Below are 12,691 nucleotides of genomic sequence, written 5' to 3' on the forward strand. Positions count from 1 at the left end.
GGTTCTAGCACAGTGCCTTGCATGCGGCAGGCACTCAATAACTTATTGAATGAATGAACTATTGTGCCTTGACAAGTCATTACATTCTTGATGGAAGTGGAGTGCTCCAGTATGGCAGGTTAAAGTGGTTCTGTGCTGCAGTAGGACTGGTGGGAGACAGTTTCTGCTCTCACCCTTGTGAGCCTGCCAGTGGCATTTATACTTGCCACCTTGTTTAGGATAAAGCTGAAATATGCTCAGTTTAAGGAGCTTTAGGCATTTGTTGAGAATTTTCTGGGACATTGCTATCGGTCTTTTATGGCAGCAAAACAGTAGAGCTTCTTAGGCTTTCACTTCCATCTCTGTTATGTTGGTCTCCTAATTTTTCATTCCTATAAAATGACCCAGAAAAATCTCATTTTAGTTTTTGTTCCAAATATTGCAAAAACCACTTTTCTCTTAACTCCTAGTGTGTTTTTGCCCCCTTAAAAAAAATGTCTCCCTATAGCTAGATAACTCAGTTACTATATAACTACAGCAGCTACATGGGTGAAAGTTTATTTACTTAGTTTTATTTTTTTTTGAGATGAAGTCATGCTGTGTTGCCCAGGCTGGAGTGCAGTGGTGCAATCTTGGCTCACGGCAACCTCTGCCTCCCAGGTTCAAGCAATTCTTTCTGCCTCAGCCTCCCAAGTAGCTGGGATTACAGATGTGGGCTACCACGCCAAGCTGATTTTTGTATTTTTGGTAAATACGGGGTTTCATCATATTGGCTAGGCTGGTCTTGAACTCCTGACCTCAAGTGATGCACCCGCCTCCTCCAAAGTTCTGGGATCAGGCGTGAGCCACTGCGCCCAGCCAAAAGTTTTAGTGTGGTTATTTAGAAAATGATAAATATTATTCTTAAGTGTGTTGTAAAGGTCTTTGGGTTGTACATATCTTTCACTGATAGCCAGTTTCCTGATGGCATGGCTCTGGCAGCCGCTGAACTACCGTGGGGTTTCTTTTCCCTTTCCTCTGAGTTGGGGGTGGATGGTTCTGATGGAAGATAAACAAAATCATTTACTTTGGACTGGATAAAACTTGAGTGGTATGCCTTCTGCTTGGAAGATCCCTTTGATTTGGAGGGGCAAGGTTGAGATGCAGGTCAAAAAGCTGACTTCTGATGACTTACTGAACATGAATTTGCTGTCTTTTTGAGGTGCTGGAAGCCTTATATCGTCTGCAATGGACTTCAACAGATGGGCTGGGGGTTCTCATAATATCACCTACGAGAGAACTGGCCTATCAGACCTTTGAGGTTCTCCGAAAAGTAGGAAAGAATCATGACTTCTCAGCTGGTCTCATCATTGGTGGAAAGGTTTGTCCTTTTGTCTATGTCTTTCCTTTCCTTCTGTAACCTATACTGGAGTACTGTGGCCGATGACAGGGAGGCAGCAGAGACTTCATCTAAACAGACTGACCTAGACCAGGGCCTCATGGGGTAGTAGCACTTGGTGTGGTTGCTGCTATCTACGATCTGGTTGCCAATTTTGCAGGCCCAGAAAGTCCATTTTTTTTTGTCGGGGAATCTGAATTGATTAGCCTCTGTAAGACATATTTACTCTAATCCTGTAAAGTTACTTGTTGATATTCATTGGGAAAGATATTTCCGTATATGAACTAGTACCTTTTAATAAGGTGTCTATCTAAGAGGCTGAGTAATTCAGAGCATTGCTACATCAGCAGCATAAGAAAGGAAGGTAGACTGTTCAGAGGAATGTTTATAGTAGGTCAAGATAAGACCTGCTGCTCACTTTTGTTCTATCTTATAGCACATCTAGAATGCCTGTATCTGCTAGAATCTCCTCTAGACTGTGAGGATAAATACTTCAATTTTTATGCAAACATGCACAAAAGAAGAAAGAATAGCATCACAAACCCTTACGTACCCGTTGCCTAACTTTAACAATTAACAACATTCTGTTTTTTCCCACCGCCTCCAGGACTGTGAGAAGTGGTTCTTGTATCAAGGAGAGAACCTCGGCTTTTTTCAGTTCACAAAGTACAGTCCTTGAGCGGTGTCAGAGTCTGTTCAATGTCCCTGGGTCCTGAATTAAAGAATGAGAGTGATTCCAGTTTATGTCAGTTCTGATCCAAATAGGAAATCCTGACTTGGAGTATTCATTTGATTATTTTTTTTCTTAGCCTCAAAATCCTGGGTATGAATAAGAATTTAGAACTCTGAGCTCCTTATGTCTTCCTGTAAAGACTTTTATTTAGCCCAGAAATGTGGATATGGTTCAGAAATACAAGGGAAAAGTTATGTTTATTTCCAAGAGTATCTAAAATGTTGTGATGAAATGCCCATGCAGATGGCTTTTATAGCTTTGGTACACAGGCTGCTGAGAGTGATGTGTCTGTGTAATCAAAATAAATAACTGTTTTCAGGATCTAAAACACGAAGCTGAGAGGATCAACAACATAAATATACTCGTGTGCACACCAGGTCGGCTTCTTCAACACATGGATGAAACAGTATCTTTTCATGCCACCGACCTCCAAATGTTAGGTGAGTCAAATGAATTTCTAATTTAAAAAAAAAAAAGCTCAGACTTAGGAGAGAGCCCTTATACATTTTTATGATAGAAATTTTGTGTTAAATAAATGTTATGATTCAAAACCAACTTAAAAATTACTGAAACATTTTGGCATTTGGGCTCTAAACCCAGAAAGTAAAAGTAGACTTAAAAAAATCAGAAGAATATATGTACTCTTATATGTGAAATTAGGCACATTAGTATTAGACCATGCCAAGGTTTTTAACACCTGCTTCTAATAACTTGAAAGGTCAAATTGGCATTTTTTTAAATGAACTTTTTCTTTTTTGCTTGGGAATACTACCTAATGTGTATTTTTAAATCAACTTTATCTTTGAACGTTTTTGATTTATAGGAAAGTTGCAGTGGAGAGTTCCTGCATTATCCTTCAGCTGGTTTCCCCTAATTTTTTTTTTTTTTTTATACAGAGTTTCGCTCTGTCGCTAGGCTGGAGTACGGTGGCATGATCTCGGCTCATGGGTTCAAGTGATTCTCCTGCTTCAGCCTCCCGATAGCTGGGACTACAGGTGTGCAGCACCACGCCCAGCTAATTTTTGTATTTTTAGTAGAGGCGGGGTTTCACAGTGTTGGCCAGGATGGTCTTGACCTCTTGACCTTGTGATCTGCCCACCTTGGCCTCCCAAAGTGCTGGGATTACAGGCCTGAGCCACTGTGCCTGGCCTTCCCCTGGTGTTAATGTCTTACATGACATGGTACTTTTATCAAAACTAAGGTTAACATTGCTACATCATATAAATTCCAGACTTTATTCAGGTTTTACCAGTCTTTCCGCTAATGTTCTTTTTCTGTTTTAGGATCCAATCCAGGATACCCATTGCATTTAGCCTAATGTGTATTTTACATATAATAGTTCAACTTGCATTTTCCTTTTTCAGTTCTTGATGAAGCAGATAGGATCTTGGATATGGGCTTTGCTGATACCATGAATGCTGTTATTGAAAATCTCCCCAAGAAACGTCAGACTTTACTCTTCTCAGCAACACAAACTAAATCTGTAAAGGACCTTGCACGCTTGAGTTTGAAAAACCCTGAGTATGTCTGGGTTCATGAAAAAGCAAAATATAGGTATGTACTCTTTGAGTCAATCAAGATAAATGTTTTTTACTTTTTTAGTTTAGGGATTTGGTATTTTAAATATCTGTTTTCTGGGAATTAAGACATTCTATGAGTTATTGGTTATGCAAATCATAGTAAATATACCAGTTAAAATTACCCAAATTCTGCACATATCTTTAAATGTCAGGGTACTTGAATGTAGCATTTCCCAAAATGTGGTCTGGGAGGGGAACAAATGTTTTTCCATAGATGTTAAGAGGTATTTTACCATTTGCCAACACTATCTCTTAATAAACGAAGGGAGAAGGGATGAAATAGCAAATGGTGAGTCAAAGTGAAACAGTTTTATTTCTATTTCTCACAACCTTTAATATTTTCATGGACATTGTGATTGTTCAAAGCAGTGGGAGGTGGATATAGCTTGCTACATTTACCAAATTTTTTGGGTACGGAATCATCCTTTTTAGCAGGATTATGCAGTACTAATGTGTTATGGAACACATTTTATGAAGTGCATTAATATTTAGCAAAATACCTTTCAGTCTAAAATTCTAGCAACTATTGTTTTGTCTTGGTCTCACTAAAAACTAGAGCGTAAAGTGTATGTGTTACAGTAAAAGTGTGTATGTTTGTGATATGCAAGTAGTTGGGGAAATTTTTATTTATCTATTTTTTTTGAGACAGGGTCTTGCTCTGTCACCCAGGCTGGAGTGCAGTTGTGTGATTATAGCTCACTACAGCCTCGAACTTCTGCGCTCAAACAATCCTCCTGCTTCAGCTTCCTGAGTAGCTGGGACAACCGGGGCATACCACCATGCGTGGCTAATTTTAAAATTTTTTGTAGAGTTGAAGACTTACTACATTGCCCAGGCTGGTTTCAAATTCCTGAGTTCAAGCAGTCCTCCCACTTTGGCCTCCCAAAGTGTTGAGATTACACTCAGGCATGAGCCACTGTGCCCAGCTGCAATATGTTTTAAGTTGTATTTTCATATGACAATTAGAAGCATATATGTTTGGTATGAATCACTGCAGACTTCCAGGAGAGATGTTTTCCAGTAAATATAAAGTTGGATTCTTTGTTGAAGATAGCAATGTAAATTCAACTCTTCTATTATTTATATCTTAAAATTTTTATTTCTTCTTGCTCTGAAATGTTAGCCTAAAAAGAAATAGATTTGGAAAATGAATTGTGTTATCTGGAAATTCCTTAAATAGAGAAAGTGTGAGTATTCAGGCCCATCTTGACCTTGTATAATGTATGTCTAGGATTTAAAAAGCCTGAGATGAAGAGGCCAGATTCTTTGCTTCTGGGTGATCTTGGGGAATCTGAATACTGGTATCTTTGACTTTCAAGAACTTGGGAATGGAATAGTAAGATATGTGAGGTACAGTTTTTTTTTCCCTTGGCTTACTTTTGAGTGGACATTGATCTCTTAAAGAGTTGAGATAGCTATGAAAATTTTTGTGACAATTAACAATTAACTTGAAAATGTAAAGACTGCCTGTCTGGGATTTTTCACTTTTCTCTTTTTTCTATTTGCCTCCAGCCTATTTTTAATATTCATCAGACAAATTTTTTTAATCATTAGATGTCTCTAAGACCTTTCATAATTTATGCAAGTTAATTTGTACGTATTATTTCCTATCCCCAATTTCTGTAGGTAAGAGTTGGTTATTTTCTGTAAATTATAAAGTTTTAGAAAAAAACTACAAAGACTTTGATATTATTTCACAAATGATTTTTGAAACCCGGTCCCATCACTTGTAAAAGTGTGGTGGACAAAATTTTCAGAAAAAATTATGGAAGGTAGACAGGTATTGACATAATTTACAAAACCTCAGGTTATATGATAATGGCTGCAGTATTCTAATATTCCAAATTTATAGGAAACGTAAAAAAGCAGATGCTCTTAGGAATTTCATCTAATGTCAATGTTAGCTTTTCCACTTTAGTAGCTTATCAATGTGGTTCATACACCAGGAGAGATAATAATCAAGAATATTTTAAGGTGTTAGAGAGTATCTACTCTCAAATTGTGAAGGACACAACAACTAAAGAAAAATTAGATCTTTCTGAAGTTGTAAGTCAGAGCATACTTAGAAAAAGTATACTAGTGTTTTCATTATGTTGTTATATGTAGACAACTGGTATTTCTAATGATTTTGTTTTTGAGAGAATATGCCTTTGGGCCATAGCAATTTGCTGTTTTTCAGTGACAAGTTGAATTCTATGGTGGATTATGAAAAATTTCAAATTTGAGATATGTCATGAGCTTATGTTATTAGGTATATACAAATTTAGAATTGCATTGTCATTTTGAAACATTAATCATTATGAAATGCTTCTTTTTTGCATGTATGTGCTTATTTTCTGTGGACAGTCTGTCTTTTTTGGATTTGGTTTTTTGCCTTTTTCTTATTGGCTCGGAAGAGCCCTTTAGATAAATTAATTATTTATTTGTAATACGAGTAGCAAAACACTTCCCTACTCCCGGTGTTTTTTCATTTTATAAAATGTTTCTTTTTATCTTTACTAATTCTTTTTTGCCTTAAAGTCTAGTGTTTTTTGAGATGGAGTCTTGCTCTGTCGCCCAGGCTGGAGTGAAGTGGCATGATCTCGGGTCACTGCAGCCTCTGCCTCCCAGGTTCAAGCAATTTTACTGCCTCAGCTTCCTGAGCAGCTGGGATTACAGGTGCCCACCACCATGCCCACCTAATTTTTGTATTTTGAGTAGAGACGGGGTTTCACCATGTTGGCCAGGCTAGTCTCGAACTCCTAACCTCAGGTGATCCACCCGCCTCGGCCTCCCACAGTGCTGGGATTATAGGCCTGAGCCATTGCGCCTGGCCAACTTTAGGTCTAGTTTGATATTAGTCTACCTATAGCAACTTTCTTTGAGTTAGCATTTGCATGGTGAATCCTTTCCCATCCTTGTACTTTCTACATTGTTTACACCATATGTTTTTAGATTTGTCTTTGTGAGTAGCATATTTTTAATCTGGTATGATAATTGCTTTTGACAGTTAATTTAATTATTATTTGGGTCCCTTTACTTCTTCCTACCTTTGTGTCTTCATTGTTAAGTATTTTAATTCCACATGTATCTTAAGCCCCATAAGCCACTATTGTCACTGTTTGCAACATCAGTATTTATTTAGACTTACCCAGTTCTTGTATTGTCACCCTTCCACCTGAGAATTTTTCTTTTGCTCAGATAATTTCCTTTTTAGTGCATACTTGTTAGTGAAACAGCGTTTTGACCTTTCTGAAAACCTCTTTATTTCATCTTCATTTTTTTTTGAAGCCTATCTTGGCAGTTTTTTTTTTCCTCTTCAAAGACATCTTTGTTGTACTCTAAGTTCCATTATTTCTGTCAAAGTCATCTGACAGTTCTCTTGTTCCTTTGAAGGTAATTTTTTCTTTTTTTCTGGCCAGCAAATGTCTTAAGGTCAGGTTGTCTTGATCTGGTCTAGCCTGGCAATTAGACTCTGGGGTTATCCTATTTCTGGTTTGTCCTGAGACTTGGGGTATAATCTTCACAGATGGGGCATAGCCTTTCTCAGGGTCTCAACCAAAAGACTGAGGTATCTACGAGGGCCCCTCTGTCTTGGCAAGTTGTGAACTTCGTAGCATTGTGACCCTGCCAGAATCTCTGCTCAGTTCTGTAGCTTCCCAGTTGGTTGGTTTTTGCTTGTTTTTCCTCATTTTGCCTTATGTGTGCTCTGTTTAGGGGTTGGCATGTTCCTCGAGGGTAAATTGTATGAAAAATTTTAGATTCAGTTTTCCTTGTCTCTGGGTCTTGCGACTGACATGTTTAGGCTTAAGGCTGCTACCTTGTTTCTCCCCTGTCTTGCAATCAGCAAATGCTTTTGGGGAGAAAAGTGAGGTTGTTAACAGAGGGCTTGGCTCAGGGCATTTCTGTTTTTTCCTTTAGCACCTCAAGTCCTACCTGCCTTGGTAGCGCTCAGATGCTGCCAGTCTTTTTGTTTTGTTTTGTATTTATTCCTGCTTTTATAGTTGCTATTCTAGGCCAGAGGGTTAATCTGATACAAGCAGCTTCTTAGCCCTGCAATTTTAGCAGCTGATAGAAATTATTGCCTAGCTCCATTATTTCATCAGGGTTTGCAAAATTGTGATATTTTAATTCTATTATTTCTTCATTAGTTTAAATACTTTCATATCAAAGAGCTTTCACATGAACTATGTGATTCTGAGGTACAGTTCTTACAGGAAAGCCAGAATATTAGAATGTATGCTTTAACACCAATGAGTTGGTTCCCTAGTATTTTCTGAAGGTTAGCAGTATTTGTTTTTGGTGGGGGGTGGGGGTTGTGTGTACTAAAAATGAACTCAGATTTAATGATAATTAATGATGAATTAATGATACTTAACTCATAGATTAAACATCTTTTTATGTCCTTGAATCAATAGAAATTTTTATATTTAATATTCATCTTGTGTCATCCCAAACTTCGCTAGTAGATGCTTCAAGTTATTATCTTGATTCTTCAGTTACATTTTAGTAATCTTTGGACTCCTTGCTTTCTGGTGTTCTAAGTTTATCTTATATATTTCCAGTTCTTATAAAATCCTTCTAGCAGGATCTGGTATATAAAGACCATAGTCTAAGTGCTAACAGGCACGGTCATTGTGTTAAGCTTTACAGTGGACAGGCCTTTTTAAAAGAGTTCATGCTGATAATTACAAATCATATTTAGAATTACAAGGTTTTTATTAAGCCTCATTTAAAAAATATGTATCTCTTTTCTCTTCTGCCAGACATTCATTCCTAAAGACTTCTGTTTCATCTGTCAGTGTATCTAAAATAGTTTCAGGATAATACCAATATTATTACTGACAATATGATTACTTATAAAAGTTTAAGATTCCTTTGCATTTCTCTTTTTCTCCTTAGATATCCCAGTAAAGATGTAGGAATCAAATTCCTTCAAAGGCATTTCCTTTGAAATAATTCCTTTGTCATTAAGTCATCAACTTGATATATGTTTGGGCTTATTGTTTTCATTTTGCTCTTTTGTAAAACTTCATTCTGTTTCCCATAATTCCCTATAGATATGGCCTATTTCTTATTTAAAGACTGTTTTTTTAGAGCAGTTTTAGGTTAACCTCAAAATTGAAAGGAAGGTACAGAGATTTGCCATATACCTGCTGTCCCCATGCAGCCTCTGCCATTATCAACACTCTTGCTAGAATGGTGGTGCATTTGCTACAATGGATGGACCTATGTTTTTGCATCCTTATCACCCAAAGTCTGTTACTTTAGGGTTGACTCTTGGTGTGGTACAGCCCATTGATTTGGACAAATTTATAATAACATATGTCTACTGTTACAGTATTTCACAGTATATTCACTGCCCTGAAAGTCCTCTGTGCTCTGCCTATTCATTTATTCATCTCCCCTGACAGCCGCTGATCTTTTTACTGTCTCCATAGTGTCATCTTTTCAGAATGTTGTATAGTTGGAACCATACAGTATGGTAGCCTTTTCGTATTGGTTGCTTTCACTTAATATTACGCATTTAAGAATGCTCCATGTCTTTTCATGGAGTGATACGATAGCTCATTTCATTTTAGCACTGAATAATATTCCATTGTCTGGATGTACCACAGTTTATTTATCCATTCACTTACTGAAGGACATCTTGATTGCCTTCAAGTTTTGGCAATTATGAATAAAGCTGCAATAAACATCCTTTTGCAGATCTTTGTGTGGACATATGTTTTCAACTCTTTTTGGTAAATACCAAGGAACATGATAGTTGGGTCAGGTACTAAAAGTATGTTTTTTTGAGACGGAGTCTTGCTCTGTCGCCGAGGCTGGAGTGCAGTGGCATAATCTTCCTTCACTGCAAGCTCTGCCCCTCAGGTTCATGCCATTCTCCTACCTCAGCCTCCCAAGTAGCTGGGACTACAGGTGCCCGCCACCACGCCCGGCTACTTTTTTTGTACTTTTAGTAGAGATGGGGTCTCACTGTGTTTGCCAGGATGGTCTCGATCTCCTGACCTCATGATCCGCCTGCCTCAGCCTCCCGAAGTGCTGGGATTACAGGCATGAGTCACTGCGCCCGGCCTCAAGTATGTTTGGTTTTAAGAGACTGCTATACTGTCTTCCAAAATGGCAGTATCATTTTGCATTTCCACCAGCAGTGAAGGATAGTTCCTGTGGCTCCACATCCTTGCCAGCGTTTGGTGTCGTCACTGTTCTGGATTTTGGCCATCTAATAAGTGTGAAGTGACATATCGTTATTTTAATTAACTTTTGCCTGTTGACATATGATGTGGATCATCTTTAAATTTTTTTTTTTTTTTTTTTTTTGAGACAAGGTCTTACTCTGTCACCCAGGCTAGAGTGCAGTGTAGCATGATCATGGCTTACTGCAGCCTCGAACTCCCTGGCCTGAACTGATGCTCCTGCTTCAGCCTCCCAGGTAGCTGGGACTGTAGGCACATGCCACCATGCCCAGCTAACTTTTGTATTTTTTTGTAGAGATGGGGTTTCACCATGTTGCCCAGGCTGGTGTAGCATCTTTTCATATGGTTATTTTTTTATCTACATATCCTCTTTGGAGAGGTGTCTGTTAAGATTTTTGGCCTCCTTCCCCCTTTTAAAATTGGGTGTTTCTGTTCTTATTGTTGAATTTTAAGAGTTGTTTGTATATTTTGGAGAACAGTCCTTTTATCAGATGTTTTTTGCAAATATTTTTCTCCCATTCTGTGGCTTACCTTCTAATTCTTTTGATAGTGTGTTTCACAGATCAGAAACATTTAATTTTAATGAAGTCCAGCTTATCAATTCTTCCCTTTGTGGAACATAACTTAGTCATATCTAAAACCAATTGACTTGTAGTTTTTGGTTTGTCTGTCCCCCCTCCTTTTTTCTTTCACTGTAAACACAGACACACATGGGTGGGCATGTATATGGATATATAATGTATAGCCCCCTGATAAACGGTACCAAACTATCTGTACTATTCTGCCCCTTGCCTCTTTCCTTAACAGTGTGTCCTAGACATCACTCCACAGCAATATATGGATAGAATCTTCATTCCTTTTTTACAGTTGCATTATAATTAATTTATGTGGCTGTGTAATTGTTCATACTGCAAGTCCCTACTGATGGACATTTGGGTTGATTTTCATCATTTTTTGCTTCATAAATAATGCCATATATTTGTGTGTGTGTATATGTGTGTATGTTTAAAACCAGAGTAATGTTGGAATAAAGTAGGTTTATTAATTCAAAGAGTAAATGGATGTATATTTTTCTCCAACATTTTATAATGAAATTTCAAACATATGGTACATTGAAAGACTTCTACCATAAATACCTTATACCAAACACCTAGATACTACCTAATGGTAGCATCCATTTACTTGCTTTCATCCATCCCTTCTATATTAACCCATTTTATTTTTGATGGATTTCAGGGTAAATTGCAGATATCTGTATTCTCTCTAAATACTTCAGCACACATATTACTGACAGTTTAATATTTGTACAGATTTTTTTTTCTTTTGGCATAAAATTTGTGTACCATGAAATATGAATATTTTAAGTATACAGTTGACTTTGATGAATGTGTGTAGCTCAGTAATCTAAAGCCCTAATGAGATGTGGAATACTAATCAGCCCAGCAAGTTCTCTTACACCTCTTCTTAGTTAATCCTCGACCCTGCATTTTTAGAGGTAATCACTGTTCTTGTCGTGCTTTGTTTGACATTGATTTACAAGGGATTTTGAATGTGTTTTAAAGTAATGTGTTGAATTTGTTTCCTAAGGGACGATAGAGAAAAATTCTTTTTTTGGTGTATGTGTGTAGGAAATTTGCTTGAGAGATGTGCCACTATTAAAACTTGTTTCCTTTTTTGTTCTGGATTTCAGTTACTTACATGACATATTCTAATGTTTTTCTTTTCCTTAATTCCACAAGCACCCCTGCCACTTTGGAACAAAACTACATAGTCTGTGAGCTGAAGCAAAAAATAAGTGTGCTGTATTCCTTTTTGAGAAGCCATCTGAAGAAGAAGAGCATTGTATTTTTTTCCAGTTGCAAAGAGGTATTGGCTGTTTATTTTGCTTTCTGAACGTATGTTGAATGTCCCTTTTGAAATGGCAAATCAATTGGACAAATTATTATATTGTACGAGAAGTACAGTGCTAGTTGTGGTGAGGGATCTTTAGTGTCCTTGTTGCAAAGGAATCCGTGGTTGAGACTTTCAACTCCACAAGGGCAGAAACTGTGTCTTTTCTTAGGTATTATGTTAAGTGCTAACAATACTGGAAATGTAGTCCTCAATAAATATTAGTGGAATGAATAATTGTTAGCCAAGCTAAGCAGAGGTCTTTATAATCTGATACCTCCTTTATCCTCCAAGAATATGGGAATGAATATACCATTTATTTCCATGCCGTATATCTTTGTTTATGCTGATCTGTCTGGAATGCCCTCCCTGCATCTCTTCACCTAAATCTGGGGAAATACTTACTTTGAAGTTAAGTTCAAATGTTATACCTGAAAGTCCCTTTCTGACACTCCCTTTTTAAAGAATCAGTTGTTCCCTCCCCTAACCTTCTGAAGTGTTTTGTTTATATCTTAGTTAATAAACACTTCTTGAACACTAGCCCTGTGCTAGGAATAAAGAATAAGATGTCTAAGAGAACTTTGTCTCCTCTCTTAAGGAGAAGGGACTACGGTCTTTGTGCATGTGTGCGTGCGTGTGCCTCTTCTCCTGTACTATATTTCAGATTCCCGATGACTTAATAGGGAATGTAGTAGATCAATTCTAGATTTACAGCTTTTGCAATAACTTTCCATGATAAATATGTAGATGGGTTTCTCTCTAGCTTATGGGAAGTTAAGTGGTGATCTGATGCTGTTGTCTACTGAACCTTATTTTACCATGTAAAGAATGACTTTAGCCTTGGTGTGGTGGCTCACGCCTGTAATCCCAGCACTTTAAGAGGCTGAGGTAGGAGGATTGCTTGAGTCTAGAAGTTCAAGACCAGCTTGGGCAGGATGGTGACACCCTGTCT

The 12,691-nt window shown here is 37.6% G+C and overlaps 1 protein-coding gene across 1 annotated transcript in view; it reads left to right on the forward strand.

Annotated features, from left to right (window-relative positions):
* Positions 1–12,691, forward strand: part of DDX10 (DEAD-box helicase 10) — a 275,386-nt gene that overhangs the window by 13,255 nt on the left and 249,440 nt on the right. The window contains exons 4-7 of the mRNA XM_031016341.3: positions 1,181–1,339; positions 2,410–2,530; positions 3,455–3,644; positions 11,589–11,715. Of these exons, the coding sequence (XP_030872201.1) occupies positions 1,181–1,339; positions 2,410–2,530; positions 3,455–3,644; positions 11,589–11,715 (597 nt within the window). The remainder of the gene's footprint in view (positions 1–1,180; positions 1,340–2,409; positions 2,531–3,454; positions 3,645–11,588; positions 11,716–12,691) is intronic.

The sequence above is a fragment of the Gorilla gorilla genome, chromosome 9, assembly GCF_029281585.2.
Source record: "Gorilla gorilla gorilla isolate KB3781 chromosome 9, NHGRI_mGorGor1-v2.1_pri, whole genome shotgun sequence".
Lineage (NCBI taxonomy): Eukaryota > Metazoa > Chordata > Mammalia > Primates > Hominidae > Gorilla > Gorilla gorilla.